Consider the following 22,034-nt stretch of genomic DNA (forward strand, 5'->3'; position numbering starts at 1 on the left):
AAAAAAAAAAAAAAAAAAAGAAAACCCAAAGATGTTAACACTGTTAGTATCAGGCTGTAGAGAGTTTCTCCTTTCTTTTCTATGTTCTAAAGTGTTGCAATGTTAATATGTTATTCTATAAGGAAAATTAATTAATAATAAAATTGCAGAGATTGTCAAAAAAAAAAAAGAAAATTCATGCAAACAGTTTCAAAATATATTGATTCAGGGAGGCACCTGTGGCTCAAAGGAGTAGGGCACTGGCCCCATATGCCAGAGGTGGAGGGTTCAAACCCAGCCCCAGCCAAAAACTTCAGGGAAAAAAAAAATATATATATATATATGTATATATTCATAAAATGAAAGCAGAAAAGGAAATATTTATAAATCAATAATATATAATTTAAAGTAGAGACAAATAACTAAATTTATGAATCACATGTTTTAAGTAGACAATTCACTACTTTATCAACACGGAAAAGATTATATATTCAAGTTGGACATAAAACATTTGTTTTATCTTCTGATAATATGAAGGATAACCTAAAACTCAGCCTTACCCACACACAGGTATATACTATCTAGTTATCTTTACACAAAAGAGAGGAAAGTCAGTACAGCAGAATCAGAAAGGCAACAAAGACAAACATGGTCTCCTACTCTCAGAAGCTCTGGAAGTCATTACTACCCAAGAGAAATACTGGGAACCTACTTATCCCTGATCTCAATTATTTGTATATAAATGGAATAATATAACTCAAGGATAGCTAGTTGTAGCAAATATGTTATGGTACCCAGGAACCCTTCAAAGGAAACAAAAAAGCCATTTTTTATCAAGTTTAATAACAGGGTAACAACTGATCAACTATTAAAAGGTTTTTCTAACATTTCTCCTTTTGAATAATTAATAAAATAGAAGATGTGTTGTCCAACACAATTGGAAAATTTTACAGAGACATTTCTAATACAATTACAGTCTCCAGCATTTGGCAGCCCAGGTACTCCTTGGCTCACAGCAGCCTAACTCCTGTCTCTGCCTCTGTCTTCAGGGCCGCCTTCTCTGTCTCTCTCTGTCTCCTCTTCTTCTCATAAGGACTCATTGGTTTTAGGGCCTACCCTAAACCTGAATGATTTCATCTTGAGATTCTAAACTAATTATATCTTCAAAGACTCTACTTCCAAAAAAGGTCATATTCTGAAATTCTGGGTACACATGATTTTAGGGGTACACAATTGAACCTACATGCTTCTCAAAGAAAGAGTGCTAGGCTCATCAGAAGATCTATCTAGCTTAAAGTCCCAGATCTGCCACCTCTTTGCATTGTGATTTCGGATCAAAACTGGCTTATTTGTCACAGACACAATCTACTCTTCCTAATTTTCCACGAAAATATAAGGAACGAGTTAGCAAATGAGCAAGTGCCTATGAAAGTGCTTTGCAAACTACATTGCATTATATAAAAAGAATATTTTGTTAGAAGTTAACATTTTATCTTTAATAGTTACTCTAATGCCTATTAATATTCAAGATTCCGCTTGTATCATAACCTGAAAAATGTTCACGATCTTCTTTGGCATCAATTTACTGCTATGTTTGAAAATACATTACTAAAGGAGCTCACATGCTGACTTAGGTAAGCACGGGTAAGTTAACTAGGATATAAGAACCTGCACTGAACTGGCCCATGTTCCTTCTCTCGTCATTTACTACTTGTTTGTGAACTTCATCTCCCCCGAGAGATAACCAACCACTTACTTCCTCTCTAACCCTCCTTCACTTCTACTCCATTTGTATTCCCTCTTCCACAGGCCTAAACCTTCTACAGGTTTCAACTCTAGCATTGAAAATCCCCCTATACACATTTTCAGTGAAAGAAAATTGAATTTAGTCATTTGGAAAACACTAAACTAGTTAATAAAGAGATGAAGTTGACCAAAGGGTGGTTCATCTTTTCCCACTGTCCTATATCCATGTAGATGGTCAATGTTTGTGCGTTTGATTGATTGATTAAAGTACACTGTTAGCTTCTGGAAAGCAAGAATTGTAGCCTGTTCATTTCTATTTCCAAAAGCACCAGGCAGTGTGCTCTGCATATAGTAAAATGCTGATAAGCATCTGTTGATTTTAATCTCATACAGAACAAAAAGAACAAGAAGCTGGCAAATAAACCTTCAAAAAATTCTTTCTTTAAATCTTTGATCAAGATTTAAATCCTGTACCCTCTGGAATCAGGTATTTATTTCTTGATACAATTAATGAATTATTTTTCATCTTAATTTTCAGCAAAACAAAAACATGCAAAAGAAGGGCATTGCGGGGGGGGGGGGCTAGCTAGAAGGTTTAGGAGATGAGCAGCAGATGGACACCAGAAGTGAAACAAGAAGGGCCGAGGTCCGACACCCGCACTGGGCTGGGTCAGCAGCAAAGTTTATGAAGCAAAACCTAAACTAAGAGAGAAAACACACTGACATCATTTTCTGAAGGGATCTTAGATAACTAGGAAATGTATCTTACAGTGCCTTTATCATTTCTTCTTGCATCTTTTGTAAGGAGTCCAGAAGAAGAGGAAGAGTGATATCGTAATACTGACTCTGGTGAAGCTGTGCCCCTTTCAACGCCAACACATACTGGTTATGCAGCACGTGAAGTTTCATCGTGGCTTTGTCATAACGTTCCTTGGCCTTTTCAGTTTCTTTCCCTGAAGAAAACATTAAACAAAGATAGCAAACAATATATTTTTTAAAGTTTTGTCTTCACTACATTCTAACTAGACTACCACTATTTTATGTCATTTTGCACATTTTATGAATTATCAACAACAGTTTTTTGAACACATGCGCTCAGGTTTATGCAAAGTACTGCTGATCTGCCAGTACTCTGCACAGAGGCTGCTATGAAGGAGGCATGCAGGATATTCATGAGAAGAAAGGTCAATACGCAACACAAAAAATACAGACACGTGATCCGGCTCATCTTCAAGGAGCTTACACCAAACTGATACAACAGTGCACCTGAAACTATAAAACCAAGAAAATAAGAAAGTTTGTAACTAATGTTAAATTTTGTGGTCTTTTTTATAGATGGGGGTAGTCAGATGAGGCTCTGTGGAAGAGACAGAAATTACAAGATAGGGCATGTTTAGAAAAGCGTAAGAAAGATAAACTAGATGAGGTTCTCCCCTCTGACCTTTCCTTTCTCCTTTCATCCCTTCCTTCCATTCAGTGAATATTATTAACTGAACACTACTAGGAAATGTGCTAAACACTGGGAATTCAGTAATTGGCAAAAAGAATCCTTGACTTAGAGCGTGATTAAATGGAATTTTAAGTGACTACATGGAAAGAATAAACAGCACTACCTAGTCAAGCAAACAGATAAGCTTGTGTAAGGAGAAAGTAAGTTCTGAGGAAGTTAAGAAAATACGTCTAGATAAGCAGAGCAGTGTGAGGTGACTGAAAATCTGGCAGAGAAATTTAGACTTCATAGGGTAGAAGTCTGGGAGTTAGTGATAATATTATAAATTAAAACTTTTTGTGGTTCGTTTACTAAAGGCACTTACAAAAATATTTACAGATTGCCAACATAAATGAATGAGTATTAAATAAATGAAAATTTTAAGTGAACCTTAAACTTTTGATACAAATGGAACAAAATATTTCTCATCAGTTTAGATTAAGGAAATAAAGTTTTCAAAATATTTAAGTAATTCATGCCCTCCTTCCAAATAAATCCCCCAAATGAATCCTCTCCCCAAAAATAGATCCTATGTTGAGAATTTTTAATGCTCTCTTCTGCTGCTATTCTGCTTAGGCTCAGCAATAATCTGAGTATTTCTCACATGAGAATCTCTCTATCCTAGAGCAAAAAGCATAGAAACTAAGTGAAGGGTTTTGCAGAGAGGGGAGAGTTCAGACTCTCAGACCATGCCCAGGAAGGGCAAGCAAATGAGTATAACTGCCTTGCCTGTCTCCTTCTGAGGCACAAGAACTATATCTAGGTGGCATAGAAGGAAACAAATCTTCCAGCAGACTAGAGCATCTCTATGACCAACGAATTCTAGTGTTCCCAAGTACCAGAACCACCAGTGACTTCTAGGGAGCTACACATAATTATTTTACATAATTCTTGAGCCACAGTCCATTAATCCATTAGACTATAGACCATTACCTAGCTTCTCACATGTGGATATTGATCATTGTCCAAGTTAGTCATAAAATGTTCCCTTCAGGCCAGGCACGGTGGTTCACCTGTGATCCCAGCACTCTGGGAGATAAGGCAGGCTGATCACCTGAGTTCACAGGTTGGAGACCAGCCTGAACCAGAGAAAGACATGAGAAAATAATTGTTTTACTAGAATATCTCTCCTGACCCCTCTTATTGCTAACTATAAACAGGTTCAAACACTAAAGGAGCAAGCAAGTATATTAATTCAATTCTGACCTGAAAAAAGTCAGAAAGAAAACAACCAGAGGCAGGGCAAGATAGAAGACTACAGCCAGCTTTCCACAGAGGCTCCCGTCCAGAAGGAGAAATACAAGACAGAAGTTTAGCAAGTAAGGCCATGGTTTGGAGCTGAGCCAAGAGACAAAACTGAAGAATGCACATCAATCCTGCTGAGATGAGCCGCGACCCCCAAGGATACAAACAAAAAGTACTAAATCCATCGCCAGGCGGACAGGAGTCCCCGCCCCCATGAGAAAGGCTCACAGTAAACTCCATACAAACAAGAGAGGAGAGTTCAAACATCCTCCCATTCCATCCCATAGGAGAGACCCTCTAAAAACTGGACCTTCTACCCCTACAAGGGTGCCATGGCACTCTCCTACCAGGCATAAAACTGTATAAAACTGTATATATTCTCTACTTGTAACTCTGAACTCCCAGCACTCCCCTCCACTCTCACCCGGAGGACTGGAAGCCTGTCCCCCATGGAGTCCAGACTCTTGGGCATTTTCTCGAGAGGTATGGACAGGAAAAGGGCTCTTGCTGGTCTGTGCTGATTGTGCAGCACAGGAGTAAGGAGAGGACGGTCAGCTGAGAGGGAACCATACAGGAGCAGGGGCAGTGCCCCAAGGTGCAGAGTAGCTCCTGGGGCTATTCCGGACAGACATACCCTGTCTCTCTGGGCAACCAGAGGAAGCCAGGCACCTTCTCCAGCGGCAGCCACTGGCAGATGGATCTGGGACGTGAGTAAAGGGAATGACCTGAAGCAGTAGCAGCCTGGACAGAGCACCGAGACCAGAATACACGTGCATACAGAGCCAGCAGACTCCCAGCATGGAGCTAAGCCAGAGGACTACTTTACTGGGGCTAAGAGGTACCCTGCCATCAGGGAATCATAGTTGAGACAAAGGCGGGCAGGCAGAGGCTGGAATGACAGCTCAGTATGAGCCCTAACTGCTTGCAGCTGCCCAGAACTGAGTCTCAGTTTCTGTTACCTCAAGTAGCATGTGATCCACAGGGGAATATAGCTGGGACAGAGGAAAATTTATCACTTTACATGCCTACATTCGAAAAACAGAAAGAGAGCATCAACAAGCTTACAAGCCATCTTATGGAATTGGAAAAAGAAGAACAGTTCAAGCCAAAATCCAGCAGAAGAAAAGAAATATCCAAAATTAAATCAGAGATTAATGACATTGTAAAAAAGAATCATTCAGAAAATTAATAAAACAAGGAGTTGGTTTTTTGAAAAAACAAATAGAATAGATAAAACCTTGGCCAGACTAACTAGAAATAAAAAAGTAAAATTTCTAGTAACCTCAATCAGAAATGATAAAGGGGAAACAACAACTGATGCCACAAAGATACAAGAGATTATCTGTGAATACTACCAGAACCTCTATGCCCAGAAATTTGACAATGTGAAGGAAATGAATCAATTATTTGGAATCATACCCTCTCCCTATACTTAACTAGGAAGATACAAATATCTCGAACAGACCAATTTCAAACTCTGAGATCAAAGAAACAATAAAAAATCTCCCAAAAAGAAAATGCCCTGGTCCAGATGGCTTCACAACAGAATTCTGTCAAATCTTCAAAGAAGAGCTTATTCCCAAACTACAGAAATTATTCCAAAAAACTGAGGAGGAAGGAATCTTCCCCAACATGTTTTACAAAGCAAACAACACCCTGATACCAAAACCAGGAAAAGACACAACTAAAAAGGAGAACTTCAGACCAATTTCACTAGTGAATATAGATACAAAAATTCTCAACAAAATCCTAGCCAATAGATTACAGCTTATCATCAAAAAAGTCATACATCATGATTAAGTAGGTTTCATCCCAAGGATACAAGGATGGTTTAACATAAGCAAATTCATAAATGTTATTCACCATATCAACAGAAGCAAAATCAAAGACCATATGATCCTCTCAATAGATGCAGAAAAAGTAATCAATAAAATCCAGCATCCTGTTCTAATTAGAATACTGAAAAGTATAGGCATATGTGGCACATTTCTTAAACTGATCAAAGCTATCTATGACAAACCCACAGCTAATATCTTACTGAATGGAGTAATACTGAAAGCTTTTACACTTAGAACTAGAACCAGACAAGGTTGCCCTCTGTTTCCATTACTATTCTACACAGTGCTGGAAGTTCTAACCAGTACAATTAGGCAAGACAAGGAAATAAAGGCATCCAAATGGGAACAGAGGAAGTCAAACTCTCCCTCTTTGCTGACAATATGATCTTATACTTAGAGAACCCCGAAGACTCAACCACAAGACTCCTGGAAGTCATCAAAAAATACAATAATGTCTCAGGATATAAAATCAGCATCCACAAGTCAGTTGCCTTTGTATACACCAAAAACAGCCAAGATGAGAGGCTAATTAAGGATACAACTCCCTTCACCATAGCTTCAAAGAAAATGAAGTAACCAGGAATATACCTAACAAAGGAAGTGAAGGACCTCTATAAAGAAAATTATGAAATCCTAAGAAAGGAAATAGCAGAGGATATTAACAAATGGAAGAACATACCATACTCATGGCTGGGAAGAATCAACATTGTTAAAATGTCTATACGTCCCAAAGCAATCTACTGATTCAATACCATCCCTATTAAAATATCAACATCATACTTTGAAGATGTGGAAAAAATGATTCTTCATTTGTATGGAACCAGAAAAATACCCGTATAGCTAAGGCAGTTCTTAGTAATAAAAGCACAGCTGGGGGCATCAGCATACCAGATTGTAGGCTGTACTACAAGCTCATAGTGGTCAAGACTGCATGGTACTGGCACAAAAATAGAGACATAGACATTTGGAATCAAATAGAAAACCAGGAAATAAAACTAACATCTTACAATTACCTAATCTTCCATAACCAAACAAGAACATACCTTGGGGAAAAGACTCCCAATTCAATAAATAGTGCTGGGAGAACTGGATATCCACATGTAAAAGACTGAAACTGGACCCACACTTCTCTCCATTCACAAAAATTAATTCAAGATGGATAAAGGACTTAAATTTAAGGCATGAAATGATAACAATTCTCAAGGAAAGCACAGGAAAAACACTGGAAAAATATCAGACGGGAGAAAAAGTTCATGAAGAAGACTGTTGTGGCAATTGCAACAACAACAAAAATAAACAAACGGGACTTCATTAAACTGAAAAACTTCTATACAGCTAAGGAGACAACAACCAAAGCAAACAGACAACCTATACAATGGGAAAGGATATTTGCATATTTTGAATCAGACAAAAACTTGATAACTAGGATCTACAGAGAACTCAAATTAATCCACATGAAAAAAGCCAACAATCCCATACATCAATGGGGAAGAGAGATGAATACAACCTTCTCTAAAGAAGATAGATGAATGGCTAGCAAACATATGAAAAAATGCTCATCAAACCTAATTATTAGAGAAATGCAAATCAAAACCACCCTGAGACATTATCTAACCCCAGGGAGAATGGCCCACATCACAAAATCTCAAAACTGCAGATGCCTGGACGGATGTGGAGAGAAAGGAACACTTTTACACTGCTGATGGGACTGCAAACTAATACAACCTTTTTGGAAGGAATTATGGAGAAACCTCAAAGAACTCAAGCTAGACTTCCCATTTGATCCTGAAATCTCATTACTGGCATCTACCCAGAAGGAGAAAAATCCTCTTATCATAAGGACACTTGCACTGGACTGTTTATTGCAGCTCAATTTAAAATTGCCAAAATGTGGAAACAGCCTAAATGCCCCCCAACCCAGGAACGGATTAACAAGCTGTGGTATATGTACACCATGGAATACTATTCAGCAATTTAAAAAAAGGAGACTTTACAGCCTTTGTATTAACCTGGATGGAAGTGGAACACATTATTCTTAGTAAAGTATCACAAGAATGGAGAAGTATGAATCCTATGTACTCAATTTTGATATAAGGACAACTAATGACAATTAATGACATGGTGGGGGTGAGGGAGGGGGAGAGGAGAGAGAAAAGAAGGGAGGGGGTTGGGGGAAAGGAAGAGCAGAGAGAGAGAGAAGGAGGGAGGTGTGTGGGGTCTTGGTGTGTGACACACCTTTTGGGGGCAAGGCACAATTGTAAGAGGGACTTTACCTAACAAATGCAATCAGTGTAACCTGGTTTCTTGTACCCTCAATGAATCTCCAACAATAAAAAAAAAAGCTTGGGCTCGGCGCCTATAGCTCAACCGGCTAAGGCGCCAGCCACGTACACCTAAGGTGGCGGGTTCGAATCCCCAGCCCGGACCCGCCAAACAACAATGACGGCTGCAACCAAAAAAAAAAAAATAGCCGGGCGTTGTGGCGGGCGCCTGTGGTCCCAGCTACTTGGGAGGCGGAGGCAGGAGACTCGCTTGAGCCCAGGAGTTGGAGGTTGCTGTGAGCTGTAATGCCACGGCACTCTACCCAGGGGGACAGCTTGAGGCTCTGTCTCAAAAAAAAAAAAAAAAGCTTAACTCACGTTATATGGCACTTGGGATTATTTTATCAATTAATAAATCACTTTAATAATATTCATCATGAATGATTCTTAACATTTTCAAAAACATACCCTCCCACATGTTCAGTTACTATAATATTTCTCCATTAAATAATATAATAGCATTTTTATCCATGAATACTGCTAATATATGTACTTCTTACAAAAATACATTTCCTTAGAAGTTCTCAAGAATGATATGCATTTGACATATCTATGGGCAACCCCACAGTGTCCTCTAAAAATGACCACCATTTTTTCTCCCCACAAGTCAGTAGGAGCTTCCTGCAAAAAACTGACAACCAAGATCCAAGGTTCACACCTGACCATGTAAGAGCCCATCTTTTGACTGTAAGCTAAGTCACATTAATGCCTCAATGAGAGTACAAGTTCACTAATTCCTGCTACAGCAGTTGCAAGACCAGCCCTGGAATAGTCCATTTTGAGGTCTATTTCAAGGTGTTAGGGGTTTTTGCTTTTTTTTTTTTTAATTTTTGCCCCAGTGAAATTTGTACAGGTGAGGAGCTAGGTAATGGACTATGGTCTAATGGACTAATGGACTGTGGCTAAAGAATTATGTAAAATAATTATGTGTCGCTCCCTAGGAGTCAGTGGTGGTTCTAGTACTTGGGAACACTAGAATTTGTTGGTCACAGAGACGCTCTAGTCTGCTGGAAGATTTGTTTCCTTTTGTGCCACCTAGATCTAGTTCCTGTGCCTCAAAATGAGAAAGTCAAGAGAATTATATCATTTTTAAAGCTAGTTTAAGTTTCTGTTACATGAAATTGAACAAGTTCTGACAACAGCAGTTCAAAAGGTCATGTACAGTTATTCTGATAAATTAATTCTAAGTAATTTCTACAGCCCACATATCTGTAAGAAAATAAAACAAGCATAAGAGTATTTAAGTATTGCATTCTAATGTGTCAATTTTTATTGTCAATTCAAAAGTGTAACTAATCAAATCATTGGATTCCATATTTTCTCACATTCTTTAAAATTACTACTTTTTTACATGAACTCTATTATTCCTAATTAATTCCTTAAATGTTTTAGTCCAAGTTCAGAAGACACTCTCTCCACAGAAACATTTTCATAGAGACATTTAAACCATTTAAACCACCCATCTGTCCTCCTGTCTGCACAGATTTTTAAACTGCACACTACCCATCTGTCTTTCTAACTGATGCAGAATGATTCACTAAATATCCAATGTTCAGCTTGCTAAGACTTTATGATCCAAGATAACATTAGAAAAGTTAAGAATTTCCAAGATACTTTTTTCTTTATTAGACATATGTATGACAACCTGAAGAAGACTATTATAGCCAAAATCTAATTACAACAGCTTATCAGTGGTCATTAAAATATCCAGAAAAAATTGAATGCCTTTCAAAACATAAAATGCAGAATCCATTGCACTAAAATAATAATTATAATGATGATGATGACGATGATGATAATCATATAATGAATTCTTCAAAACTACCTCAGGTTTAAAACTGAGTTGGAGGTTATATTTAACAGGTATTGGGAGATGCTCTACAGCTTACATACACTTTTGCATTTGGTTATAAGGCTTACTGATGTATGTACATTATCAATCAATCCACCTACCTAACTTAATCTTCTTCCCCTACAGGTAAGAGCAAAGAGTTTGAAAAACATGTTTATTTTATTGTTATTTCTCTTAATTTGTTTTAAAATAAATCTTTAGTATACCATAGAGACTGCATAAGTAAATTCCATACATGTCAATACTATGTGAAGCCAATGTTACAAATAAAAAATTTTAAGATTCCTTTTACTTAACAAATGTGTTGCAAAATACTACCAAACATGATTTGCCATATGTATTTGGATCAGAATATGTCAGGTCACTAGTAGACTTTTTTAACTTTTAAAAGACTACATATCAGTTTAAAATTAGTATGAAATACACAGAGGGAATAAGTTTTTGTTGACAGAAGGTCTTATCTCTGTTGCTGCATACTGGGCTTTTTAAAAAAATAATGAGAGGCGTTGAAGCAGGGCATGGAATTATCCTACTTTAATTAACAGGGAAGAATATAGACAGTTTTCCCTCCTCCACATAATAAAATTCATGAAGAGATTGAATCATAATTCTTTTGCCACCGCTTGTTGATAAATCTGTTTAATGTTTTGTAATACTGTGATAACAATGTGTAAACAAGATGTCATGCCATAAACAATATTATGAAGCTAGTAAAACTGTAAGCTAGCTGTGCGTTTGACATTTGTAAGGGACAGGCTAGGCTACTCATTAAGCCAATCTAGAAAGTCGAGTAGTTTTTATTATAAACGTCTAAAGTGTTTGCCATTTGTTATATATTACGGTAGAAAGCCTCACAACAATAAATGATTACTTTCCAAAATTAAAATGCTTACAAGTAGACTCTGCTTTGATTTGGATAACTAAACATCCTACCATTTCCTTTCTTTCCAAACATTATTCCTTAACTTAGAAATTGTAACCTTATTACTCTAAAATTTCTATCCTAGGAATACCATGTTAAAAAAGGACCGGAATTAATTCATCTTAACCTGTAAGCTCCTTAGTCCAAATGCACATATACGGTTTTTCACAAGGAAGTTAAATCCCAGCGTGGCACATGTGAACAACAAATGAGTGACCTATTTCACTCAGTGTTGATCCACTGGAAAGATGTGAAGAAGTCAGTTTCAGCCGCAGCTTCTCCTTAGGTTAGCTGTGTAGCCCCAAGCAAGTATATAACCTAAATCATAATTTCTAATGTTTAAATGTGGAAATTAAATCATCTGCCCTTCTAATTCATTGGTTGTAATGGAGATTAAGTGGCAGAAAACTGTCAAAATGCAGTTAATAGCAAAAAGCTAAATTAAGCACAAAATTCAGAGAGCCATATGTTCTTGTAAAGCATTAAAAATGCAATCAGTACATCCATACATTGCCACTTTTTCTTTTTTTGGAGAAAGAGTCCCACTTAGTCACCCTCAGTGCAGTGCCATGGCATCACAGCTCACAGCAACCTCAAACTCCTGGGCTCAAGTAATTCTCCTGCCTCAGCCTCCCAAGCAGCTGGGACCACAGGCATGCCATGCCATGCCATCTTTAATAAATTTCCTGCAGTAAGATAATTTCATTTATCAGGAAATATTTATTAAACATTTATTATGGGTTTCAAACTGTTCAGAGAACTGAAATGATATTTTATTTAAAAATTCAATGCTTTCAAAGACCAACTTCTCCAATTCTATGTAATATCATTTCCTTGAATACATAGCAATTGCTAGATTCAACTGAACCACAGACTTTTAATAACCTGTAAGTTGAATGGCATACTAAGTCCAAATCTATATTCTATAATGTAACAAAACTGTGAATGAGAGAATTCTGGATAACTGGCAGCAGAATAATTCTGAATCTCCCACCTCATCAAAAAATATAACAAAGAACAAAAAGAAAATCAAAATCTATACCCTCAGCATAACTAACAGGCAGAGAAAGTCCGATTTTAAATTGGCTATGAATAGAAAAATAAATACCAAATTTCTGCCCATGATTTCTCACACTCTGACTAAAAGCCTTTGTGAAGACCAAGGGCTGGTCTGGGGGGTAAAAATGCCATAAAGAGACAAGAGAAAGAGATAACAGCATCCCTACGACCGATCTAAAACGACGATTAGGAAAAAAGCAGTCCACTGTATATGAGAAAATACTGGAAAAGCATTGTGGTAGATCACTGTACTAACAACAGAAAAGGGACTTGGAAACTGAGAAAAGGAACAAAGAAGGAAGAACAAACTTAAAATCCTTCAGATAACAAAAAGAAATTGAAAAGCAAATAAATCCTCATCAAAAACCCAGAAGGGTAGGAGATTTTAACACACTTGCGAGCTGACAAGTAAGCCTGCCACAGTTTCAGGGATGCTGGCTGAAGATACAAGATTCCTGGGACAAAGAAAAAGAACTGCTGATTGCTCAATGCAGCATCAACAGCTGGAGCAGGGGGTCCAACCCGAGGCCTGTCGGCTGCATACTGATTTTGTGAGGACTTTTTTACTATTCTGTGGTGTTGGATACCACAAAAAGTACGCATGCACCTTTTTTTTTTTTTCTCTCTTTTTGCTAATCAGCTTTCTCTAGTGTTTGTGTATTTACTGTGTGGACCAAGACAACTCTTACTCCTCTAATGCTTGGCATAAAAGAAAAAAGGCTGGACACTCCTGAGAGAGTATCAATATTTGCAAGAAAAAAAAAATCATAAACGAAATCACCAGACAACTGACAAATAGTAGGAAATATCTGCACCATACATAACAGATAAAGACCTATTAATTGTAGGGCGGCGCCTGTGGCTTGGTGAGTAGGGTACCAGCCCCATATACCGAGGGTGGCGGATTCAAACCCGGCCCCGGCCAAACCGTAACAAAAAAATAGCCGGGCACTGTGGCAAGCGCCTGTAGTCCCAGCTACTCGAGAGGCTGAGGCAAGAGAATCATCTAAGCCCAGAAGCTGGAGGTTGCTGTGAGCTGTGTGACACTGCCACGGCACTCTATGGAGAGCGATAAAGTAAGACTCTGTCTCTAAAAAAAAAAAAAAAAAAAAAAAAAAAAAAGAGCTATGAATTATAATACATAAAGAACTCTTAACATTTTAAGAATACTAAAAAGTCAAAAGAAAAAATGGGCAAAAGACAATTCATCAAATATATTTATATATCAAAGATGCCTATTTCCATAAATTTCTAGCCTATAGAAAGTTTTCTTATTGTTTTTAACAGCTACATAGAATTTCACTATAAAATTATTCAAGCACTTCCTTATATACAGATATAAAACTTTTTCTAATTTTTCCAGTTATACATACTACTACTCTAAATAACATTGTGCATGTGATTGCGGTCGTATGAGTGTGTGTGTGATACAGAGAAAAAGAGAGAGAGAGAATATGACTGGAGAAATATCTTAAACATAAATTTTCAGAAGTGAGATAGGGCTGGGGTATAGTGCCTTCATCATAGCTCATCGCAACCTCCAACTCCAAAGTTCAAGTAATTCTCATGCCTCAGCCTCCGAGTAGCTGGGACTATAGGCACATACCACCATGCCTGGCTAATTTTTTATTTTTTGTAGAGGTAAATATTATGCTATGTTGCCCAGGCTGGTCTTGAATTCCTTGCCTCACATGATCCTTCCACTTCAGTGTCCCAAAGGGCTGGGATGACTAGCATGAGCCACCATATTTTGGGGGGGGGGGAATATATATTTATATATATGTATATTTAAATGGCCTTTAAACATATAAAAAAAAAAAAGGTCAACCTCACTCCTTCGTTCATAATAAAAGAAATACAGGCTCGGCACCCACAGCAAAGTAATTACGGCACCAGCCACATGCACCAAGGCTGCTGGGTTCAAACCTGGCCTGGGCCAGCTAAACAACAATGACAACTACAACCAAAAAAAATAGCCAGGTGTTGTGTTGGGTACCTGTAGGCCCAGCTACTTGAGAGGCTTAGGCAAGAGAATTGCGTAAACCTGAGAGTTAGAAGTTGCTGTGCACCACGGCACTCTACCAAGGGTGACATAGTGAGATCCTGTCTCAAAAAAAAAGAAAAAATATACAAATTGGAACTATGCTGAAATACTATTGCTCATCTACCAAACTGAGAAATATTTCAGTCAAGTGGAAAAACACACACTCTTACAGTGAGAATGCAAACTGGTATGGTTATACAAGGAAATTTGGCAATACCTAACAAAATAACATGTATATTTACCGTTTAACCCAGTGACTGCAATTGTAGGAATTTCTATTTAAGACAGTCCACCGCGCTGGGCATGGTGTCTCATGCCTGTAATCCTAGCACTCTGGGAGGCCAAGACAGGTGAATTGCCTGAGCTCAGGATTTCAAGATCAGTGTGACCAAGAGTGAGACTCCCATCTCTAAAAAATAACCAGGCATTGTGGTGGGCACCTGTAGTCCCAGCTACTTGGGAGACTGAGGCAAAAGGATAACTTGAGCCCAACAGTTTGAAGGTGCTGTGAGCTGTGACATCACAGCACTCTACCAAGAGTGACAAAGTGAGACTCTGACTCAGGTATAGATACATAGTTATAGATATACCTCCAGTTGCTTATACACATACACACACCCACACACGCACAGACACTATGTTATTTAGGGTAGAAGTGTATATAGTTGAAAAAATTAGAAGTAAGCTTTATGTCTGTATATAGAAAAGTACTTTCCCAATTACATCCAGATCTCTGATGACTTTCTCTTTCATGTCACATAATTTCTTGAGACAATTTTTGGATTAATTTGGTTTTCTTTATCCGTCTCCTCAATTCCATTCATCTTATTTTCCATCCATATTCTGAATTCTGACATTTCAACAATTTTTCTGTGAACAGTATTTTCTGCTATATCTCCATTGTAATCTCCTCAGAGAGATATCTGCTCTGATTTTTCATACTGCCAGAATTCTTGAATAATTTTGCAATTAAGTGCTATATACCCATAAAAAAATAAGAAAGCTATCAATTATACAAAGTGGAATTTTATGATTTCTCAGGATATATACATTGTCCAATAAAAAAGTTTAAAAAATATTGGCGTATGGTAGTTTCTATGTAACAAAGAAAGAGAAATAAAAAAGATAGAATACTCTAAGTATATAATTTTGCACACTTCTGACGTTAAGAATCATTAAAGTTTCACATGGAAATAAATAAACAAACAAAATCAACAAGGACAAGAAAGGAGAAAAGAAACTTAAAATGAGATATAACATAAACTAATGAACCAAACCGTATTTCCGGTTATGAATAGCATAACTAAAAGGAGGAAAGAAGAAAGAACTGATAAAACCAACTTTGGAACATGGGACATTATTACAGCAGAAGACTAACAACCAAAAAAAAAAAACTTTAAACAAATACCAAACTGTAGTTTCTAAGTTTCCTTTTTAGATGCATGGGTTGTTAATGCTATAATTATTTTCTGTGTATTCTAATATTGAAAAAAATGAGTAAACAAATTGTGAATAACAGAAGCTAGATTTCTCACTGTCAGGGAAGCAAGTTGCAAATATGTAAATAGGAAAAGATGAAAGTTTATGGTGCTAGATTGCAACTGGAAATATCAGTCTTTTAGTTTTAGTATAGATAAATCAGTACAGAGAGAACAAGACACAGATTTAAAAGAAGTGTGTGCATTTATTTTTGTGTATGTGTGTTTCCTTATTTCCTGCTTCTATCCATTTAGAACAAAGGACCTAGATATTATTTTCTAAATATAATCCTCCACTAAAAGAAGCTAAAGTTATTAGAGAAATGGAACCTGGAGTAGGAAAAGTATAAGATGAGCCAAAACTAAGAGGTATTAAACAAATGACAGGAATATGTCAAAAGGATAGGGGAGGTAATCTGAAGTGGTTCCCACTGGCTCTGAGCATGATAATATATAAGGAAAGTACAGAATTAAAACACATGAATAAAAACAAGAATCTAGGAGTACACACTAATATGCATGTAGTAACCAGTACATACACTTTAACAATAAATGGAAGAGAGGAAAAAGCCCTTCCTTACATTAAAAACAAATTTATAAATGCAAAAAGAATGACATTTACCATTTTGCAATTGCCATAATATCACAACAATGATTTACCAAAGAATAATTAATAGGTGTGAAAACAAGTGGGTGGAAATTTGAGAAGAAACACCATATTTATGTAGTGCCAAAGTTTATACTACAAGATATTTATTAAATAATAAAAGAAAATGAAAACATAACTTGGTTCTGCACCTGTAGCTCAGCAGTTAGGATGTCAGTCACATACACCAGAGCTAGTGGATTCAAATCCAGCCTGGGCCTGCCAAACAACAACTATAACCAAAAAATAGCCAGGCATTGTGGCAGGTGCCTAAAGTCCCAGCTACTTGGGAGGCTGAGGCAAGAGAATCAGTTAAGCCTAAGAGTTTGAGGTTCCTGTGAGCTGTGACACCACAGCACTCTACCCAGGGCGACATAGTGAGGCTCTGTCTCAAAAAAAAAAAAAAGAAAGAAAGAAATCATAACTTTACTGTAGAGAAATCAGACAGCTACCACCTTAACCAAACAATAAAATTAACATACAATGATGGAACAAACTGACATCATGTACCTGGTATAATGGACTAAGAAGAATAGAATATCATTTCTATTGTACATAATATTTATAAATTATTTTGCACACAATATGCACAAAACAAATAAAAGAATATTCTACAAAATAACTGTCCTGTACCCTTCAAAAATACCTATGTTTTATTAGCCATATTAATTTATCCAGTGTAATGGAGACTAAAAAGCATTCCAACTGAATAAAAGTATATGAACACACAAATGTGCACACATGGCATACACATGTGCCACAGACAGAGAGAGAATAGCATAAAGCAAATATGGTAAAATATGAACATTTGGAAAATATCGATGACTGGGGAAATTCTTTGTACTATTCTTTCCACACTTCTGTAGGGCTGAAATAATGTCAGAATTAAAAGTTAACAGAAATCTACAAAATCTCATCAAACTTTAAGTATTTAACTATTCATTATATCTGAAAAACTGACATTATTTAGCCAAGACATGAAAAACTTTAATGATTTGCTATTAAAATATCAAAATAGTGACTTGGCAGTATAAAAAATAAAACTTGCTTTTAATATGTATGATTCCAAGCCAGTATGGTTCACTGTAAGCAATATTAACGGACAAAGAAGCAATAATATGAAAAAATAATAAAACTCTACTTTAGAAGCTTAGTCAAGTGTGTGGAAGAACTATATTTACAGCATTCATCAATTATAGAACTCACTCATTTAATTAAGGGCATTCACCCTTTAAATATTTAGACACAATCCATGAGTCCTAGGTTCTATGAGGGATATACAGAGTCTCTTCCTAAAATATACTTGAGAGGAAAATTAAAGAAGAGTCTTGCCAAACGGGTATTAACACGTTAGGGTACAGCTGTAGAAGAGTGAGTGCACAGAGCACCATTAACGCATAACAGCATGGACACCAAATCACTGATCTCAAACTCCTAATATGTGCAATGCACTATGATAAAAATGAGTATCTGCTACGTTAATGAATACTCTTAATGAAGTGATTTAAAAATCTACATGAAATGCATAGAATATCCCTACAAAAAATAGATAATATTGGCTGCTTCTGGAGGAGAAAACTAAATAATGGGTGGAAAAATAATTTTTCCTTTTATATTACACTTAATGATTTGCACCTTGTAATTGTAAATTTGCACCATGTAAATCTGAAGAGGGAGCACATAAATCCTGTTAGAAAAAATAAGTAATCTAAAATGAACTTCCATAAGCTCTCACCTGTGTGTCTCACCTGTTATTTAAATCTCTATTTGGCCTTCTCTCTTAAATTATTATTATGAATAAACTGCCCTTCTTCCTAGCTAAGACCAATTTGAGCAGTAGATTCATCCTCGCTCACGTGAGAACATTTCTCCAGCAATTCTTCCTTCACTTCTGCTGCCTCACCTGCTTGTCCTTCTCTAGGGGAGCACCTTTATCAGCACTCAATTGTAACAGTTCCCAAATTTTAAGTTTTAAAAAAACCCTCCCATACCCACACTTCTGGTTACTTCCCTATTTCTCTCCTTCTGTTTACTGCTGAAATTTTGAAAAGATTTTTTGATACTAGTCACCTCCAGTTTCTTTTCTCCCATGCTTTCTTAAATCCATCCTCTTAAGGGTTTTCCCACTATTCCACTAAAACTATTCCACTATTCTTCTAAAAGTGCTTCGTCAAAGTCACCAATAACATACACTTCACTGGATCCAAACCTTAGTCCTTATATTTTAGCAGTATTCAATTAACTGATCACTCAGTCTTCCTTGAAAACTATTTTCCTCATTTCTCTTCCAGAATAGTACATTCAACTAGTTTTCCTTTCATCTTGGTGTTCTTTACAATTTACTCCTTATTTCCCTAATTTCCTAATGTTGGGCTCAGTTTTATGACTATTCTTTTCTTTCATGATACTGGTATCTTTCATGATATTGGGAAAGTCGTAAAATCTCATGGTTCTAAATAACAACATTCAGATTTACAGTTCTGGCTCAAATCTCTCCCTGAACTGAAGAATTAGAGATCTACCATATTTTTCCAGTATAATGTGTCACTCTGTGATAAAAATTCTCAACATACTCAGAATAGAAGGAACATACCTTAAAATTATAAAAGCCATGTATTACAAACTGTCAGGCAACATCATGAACTCAAAGAGAAAAGTTCCCTGTGAACTAAAACAATGCAAAGATTCCTACTTTCTCCACCCTCCTTCAACTTGGTATGGGAAGTCCCATCTAGAACAATTAGAAAACAGAAGGAAATAAAAGGCATCCAAACTGGAAAAGAGGAAGCCAAATTATCTGTTTACTGATGACCTGATCTTATACTTAAAATACACTAAAGACTCCTCCAAACTCCTAGATTTGATAAATGAATTCAATGAAATTTCAGAACACAAAATGAATATACAAAAACCAGTAGCATTTCTAGACACCAATAATGGTCAAGCCAAGAACCAAATCAAGAAGTCAATATCATTTACAACAACTACAAAGGAAAATTAAATATCCAAGAATATGTTTAAATTTATTATATTTTATCAACTTTACGTAAAAAATTTCTACAAGGAAAACTACACCATGATGGTGAAAGAAATTATAGATGACATAAATGGAAAAACATCCCATGCTTATGAATTGGAAGAATCTATATCATTAAAATAACCAGACAGCCCAAAGCAATCTGCAGAATTGATGTAAATGCAATCACAATACCAACACCATATTTCATAGAATTAGAAAAACGTATCCTAAAATTTATATGGAACCAAGACAGAGCCTGAATAGCCTAAGAAATCCTAAGAAAAAAGAATAAAATCTGGAGGCATCACTTTCCCGGACTTCATATTATACCAGAAGCCTATGGTAACCAAAATAGCATGGTCCCAGTATAAAAACAGACACATAAAACAATGGAACAGAATATAAAAACCCACAAATAAAGCCACGTACCTGCAAATAACTTATCTTCAAAATTGACAAAAATATACACTGGGGAAAGAACTTCCTTTTCTTTTTCTTTTTGTTTGTTTGTTTGAGACTGTTTCTCACTCAGTCACCCTGGGGTTGAGTGCCGATGCATCACAACTCACAGCAACCTTAAACTCTTGAGCTCAAGTGATCCTCTTGGTTCAGCTTCCCATTAACTGGGACTACACAATGTCTGGCTTTTTTTTTTTTTTTTTTTTTTTTTGAGACAGGGTTTTGCTCTTGCTCAGGCTAGTCTCTGAACTGACCCACCTTGGCCTCCCAGAGTTCTAGGATTACATGCATGAGCCACTGCGCTCAGCCAGGACACCCTTTTCAAAAAATGCAGCTGAGAAAATTGGGAAGCCATATGCTGAAGAATGAAACTGGCCATATCTATAACCATATACAAAAATTTACTCAAGATGGATTAAAGATTTAAATGTAAGACTGGAAACTACAAAAGTCCTAGATAAAAACATAGGAAAAACTTTTGTGGACAGTGGGCTAGGGAAAGAGTTCATGATTAAGACTTCAAAAGCAAACATAACAAAAGTGAAAACCGACAAATCGAACTTAAATGAAAAAGCTCTGTAAAATAATAATTGGCAGAATAAACAGAATGGGAGAAAATCTTCATAAACTTTGCATCCAGTGAAGGGCTAATATCCATAATCTACAAAGAACTTAAACAACACAACAAAAATAAAACAAATAACCCAATCCAAAAGTGGGCACAGGACATGAACAAACATTTTTTCAAAGAGACATACAAGCAGCCAACAAACATACTAAATATGTTCAACATCACTAACCATAAGAGAAATCCAAATTAAAATCATAAACCATCTTACCCTGGTCAGAATAGCTATTATTAAAAAGCTGAAAAATAACAGATATTGGCAAGGATGTGGAGAAAAGGAAACATTTATACATTATTAGTGGGAACGTAAATCAGTACAACCTTTATAGAAAACAGTATGGAGATTTCTCAAAGAGCTAAAAACAGATATATCACTTGATGCAGCAATCCGGTAATAGGTATCTACCCAAAAGAAAACAAATTCTTATATTAAAAAGACACCGGCCCACATATGTTTATCTCATCACTATTCACAATAGCCAAGTCATGGAATAACCTACATATCAATCAACAGATGACACGATAAAGAAAATGGGAGAGACACACACAGAAAGACACACATGCACACAAACCCTGGGATGCTACTCAGCCAAAAAACACAAGAAATCATGGCTCTGAAAACCACATAGATGGAACTGGAGACCATCATCCTAAGTGAAGTAACTAAGAATCAGAAAGTTAAATACTGCATGTTCTCAAAAGGGAGAGATGAACAGCAGGTACAGATGTAGATACTGTGTGGAGTAACAGACACTGGACACCAAAAGTGAGGACGGTGAGGGGAGGGTAAGAGATAAAAAATTACCTGTTGGGGTTAATACACACTATTCCCATGCCAGGTACACTAAAAGCCGATATTTTATCACTATGCTATATATCTATGTAAGAAATCTACACTTGTAGCCCCTAAATGTACAAAGAATAATTTTCATTAGAAGGCTGTGTTGTGCCTTATGGAGAAAATATGTGTATTAGGTAAGCTTCATTTAGTCATGAGTTATAGCACTGTTGGATTTGAATTCAATGTTAATCAGTAACATACATTGAATAAGGTGTCTATATAGTAACACATATAAGACAAAGTTATATATTGATGAGTTGTTGAAAATGTTATAATCTTACTTGCAGAAACCAAATCCTTTAGGTCCCCTTGTAGCAATTATTCAGTGCTCTCTTATGCAGTGTTATAGAACTATCAAGATTAATAAAAATCAGATGAAATATTTAGGAGTTTACCTAACAAAGGATGTGAAAGATCTCTATAAAGAGAACTATGAAACTCTAAGGAAAGAAATAGCTGAAAATGTTA

At 36.5% G+C, this 22,034-nt stretch overlaps 1 protein-coding gene across 1 annotated transcript in view; it reads right to left on the bottom strand.

Annotated features, from left to right (window-relative positions):
* The window catches only part of FER (FER tyrosine kinase), a 328,727-nt gene that overhangs the window by 256,695 nt on the left and 49,998 nt on the right, over positions 1 to 22,034 (bottom strand). Inside the window, exon 6 of the mRNA XM_023512721.1 lies at positions 2,495 to 2,678. Coding sequence (XP_023368489.1) covers positions 2,495 to 2,678 — 184 coding nt within the window. The remainder of the gene's footprint in view (positions 1 to 2,494; positions 2,679 to 22,034) is intronic.

Source organism: Otolemur garnettii, unplaced genomic scaffold (assembly GCF_000181295.1).
Source record: "Otolemur garnettii isolate 467f Iridium unplaced genomic scaffold, OtoGar3 scaffold00030, whole genome shotgun sequence".
Lineage (NCBI taxonomy): Eukaryota > Metazoa > Chordata > Mammalia > Primates > Galagidae > Otolemur > Otolemur garnettii.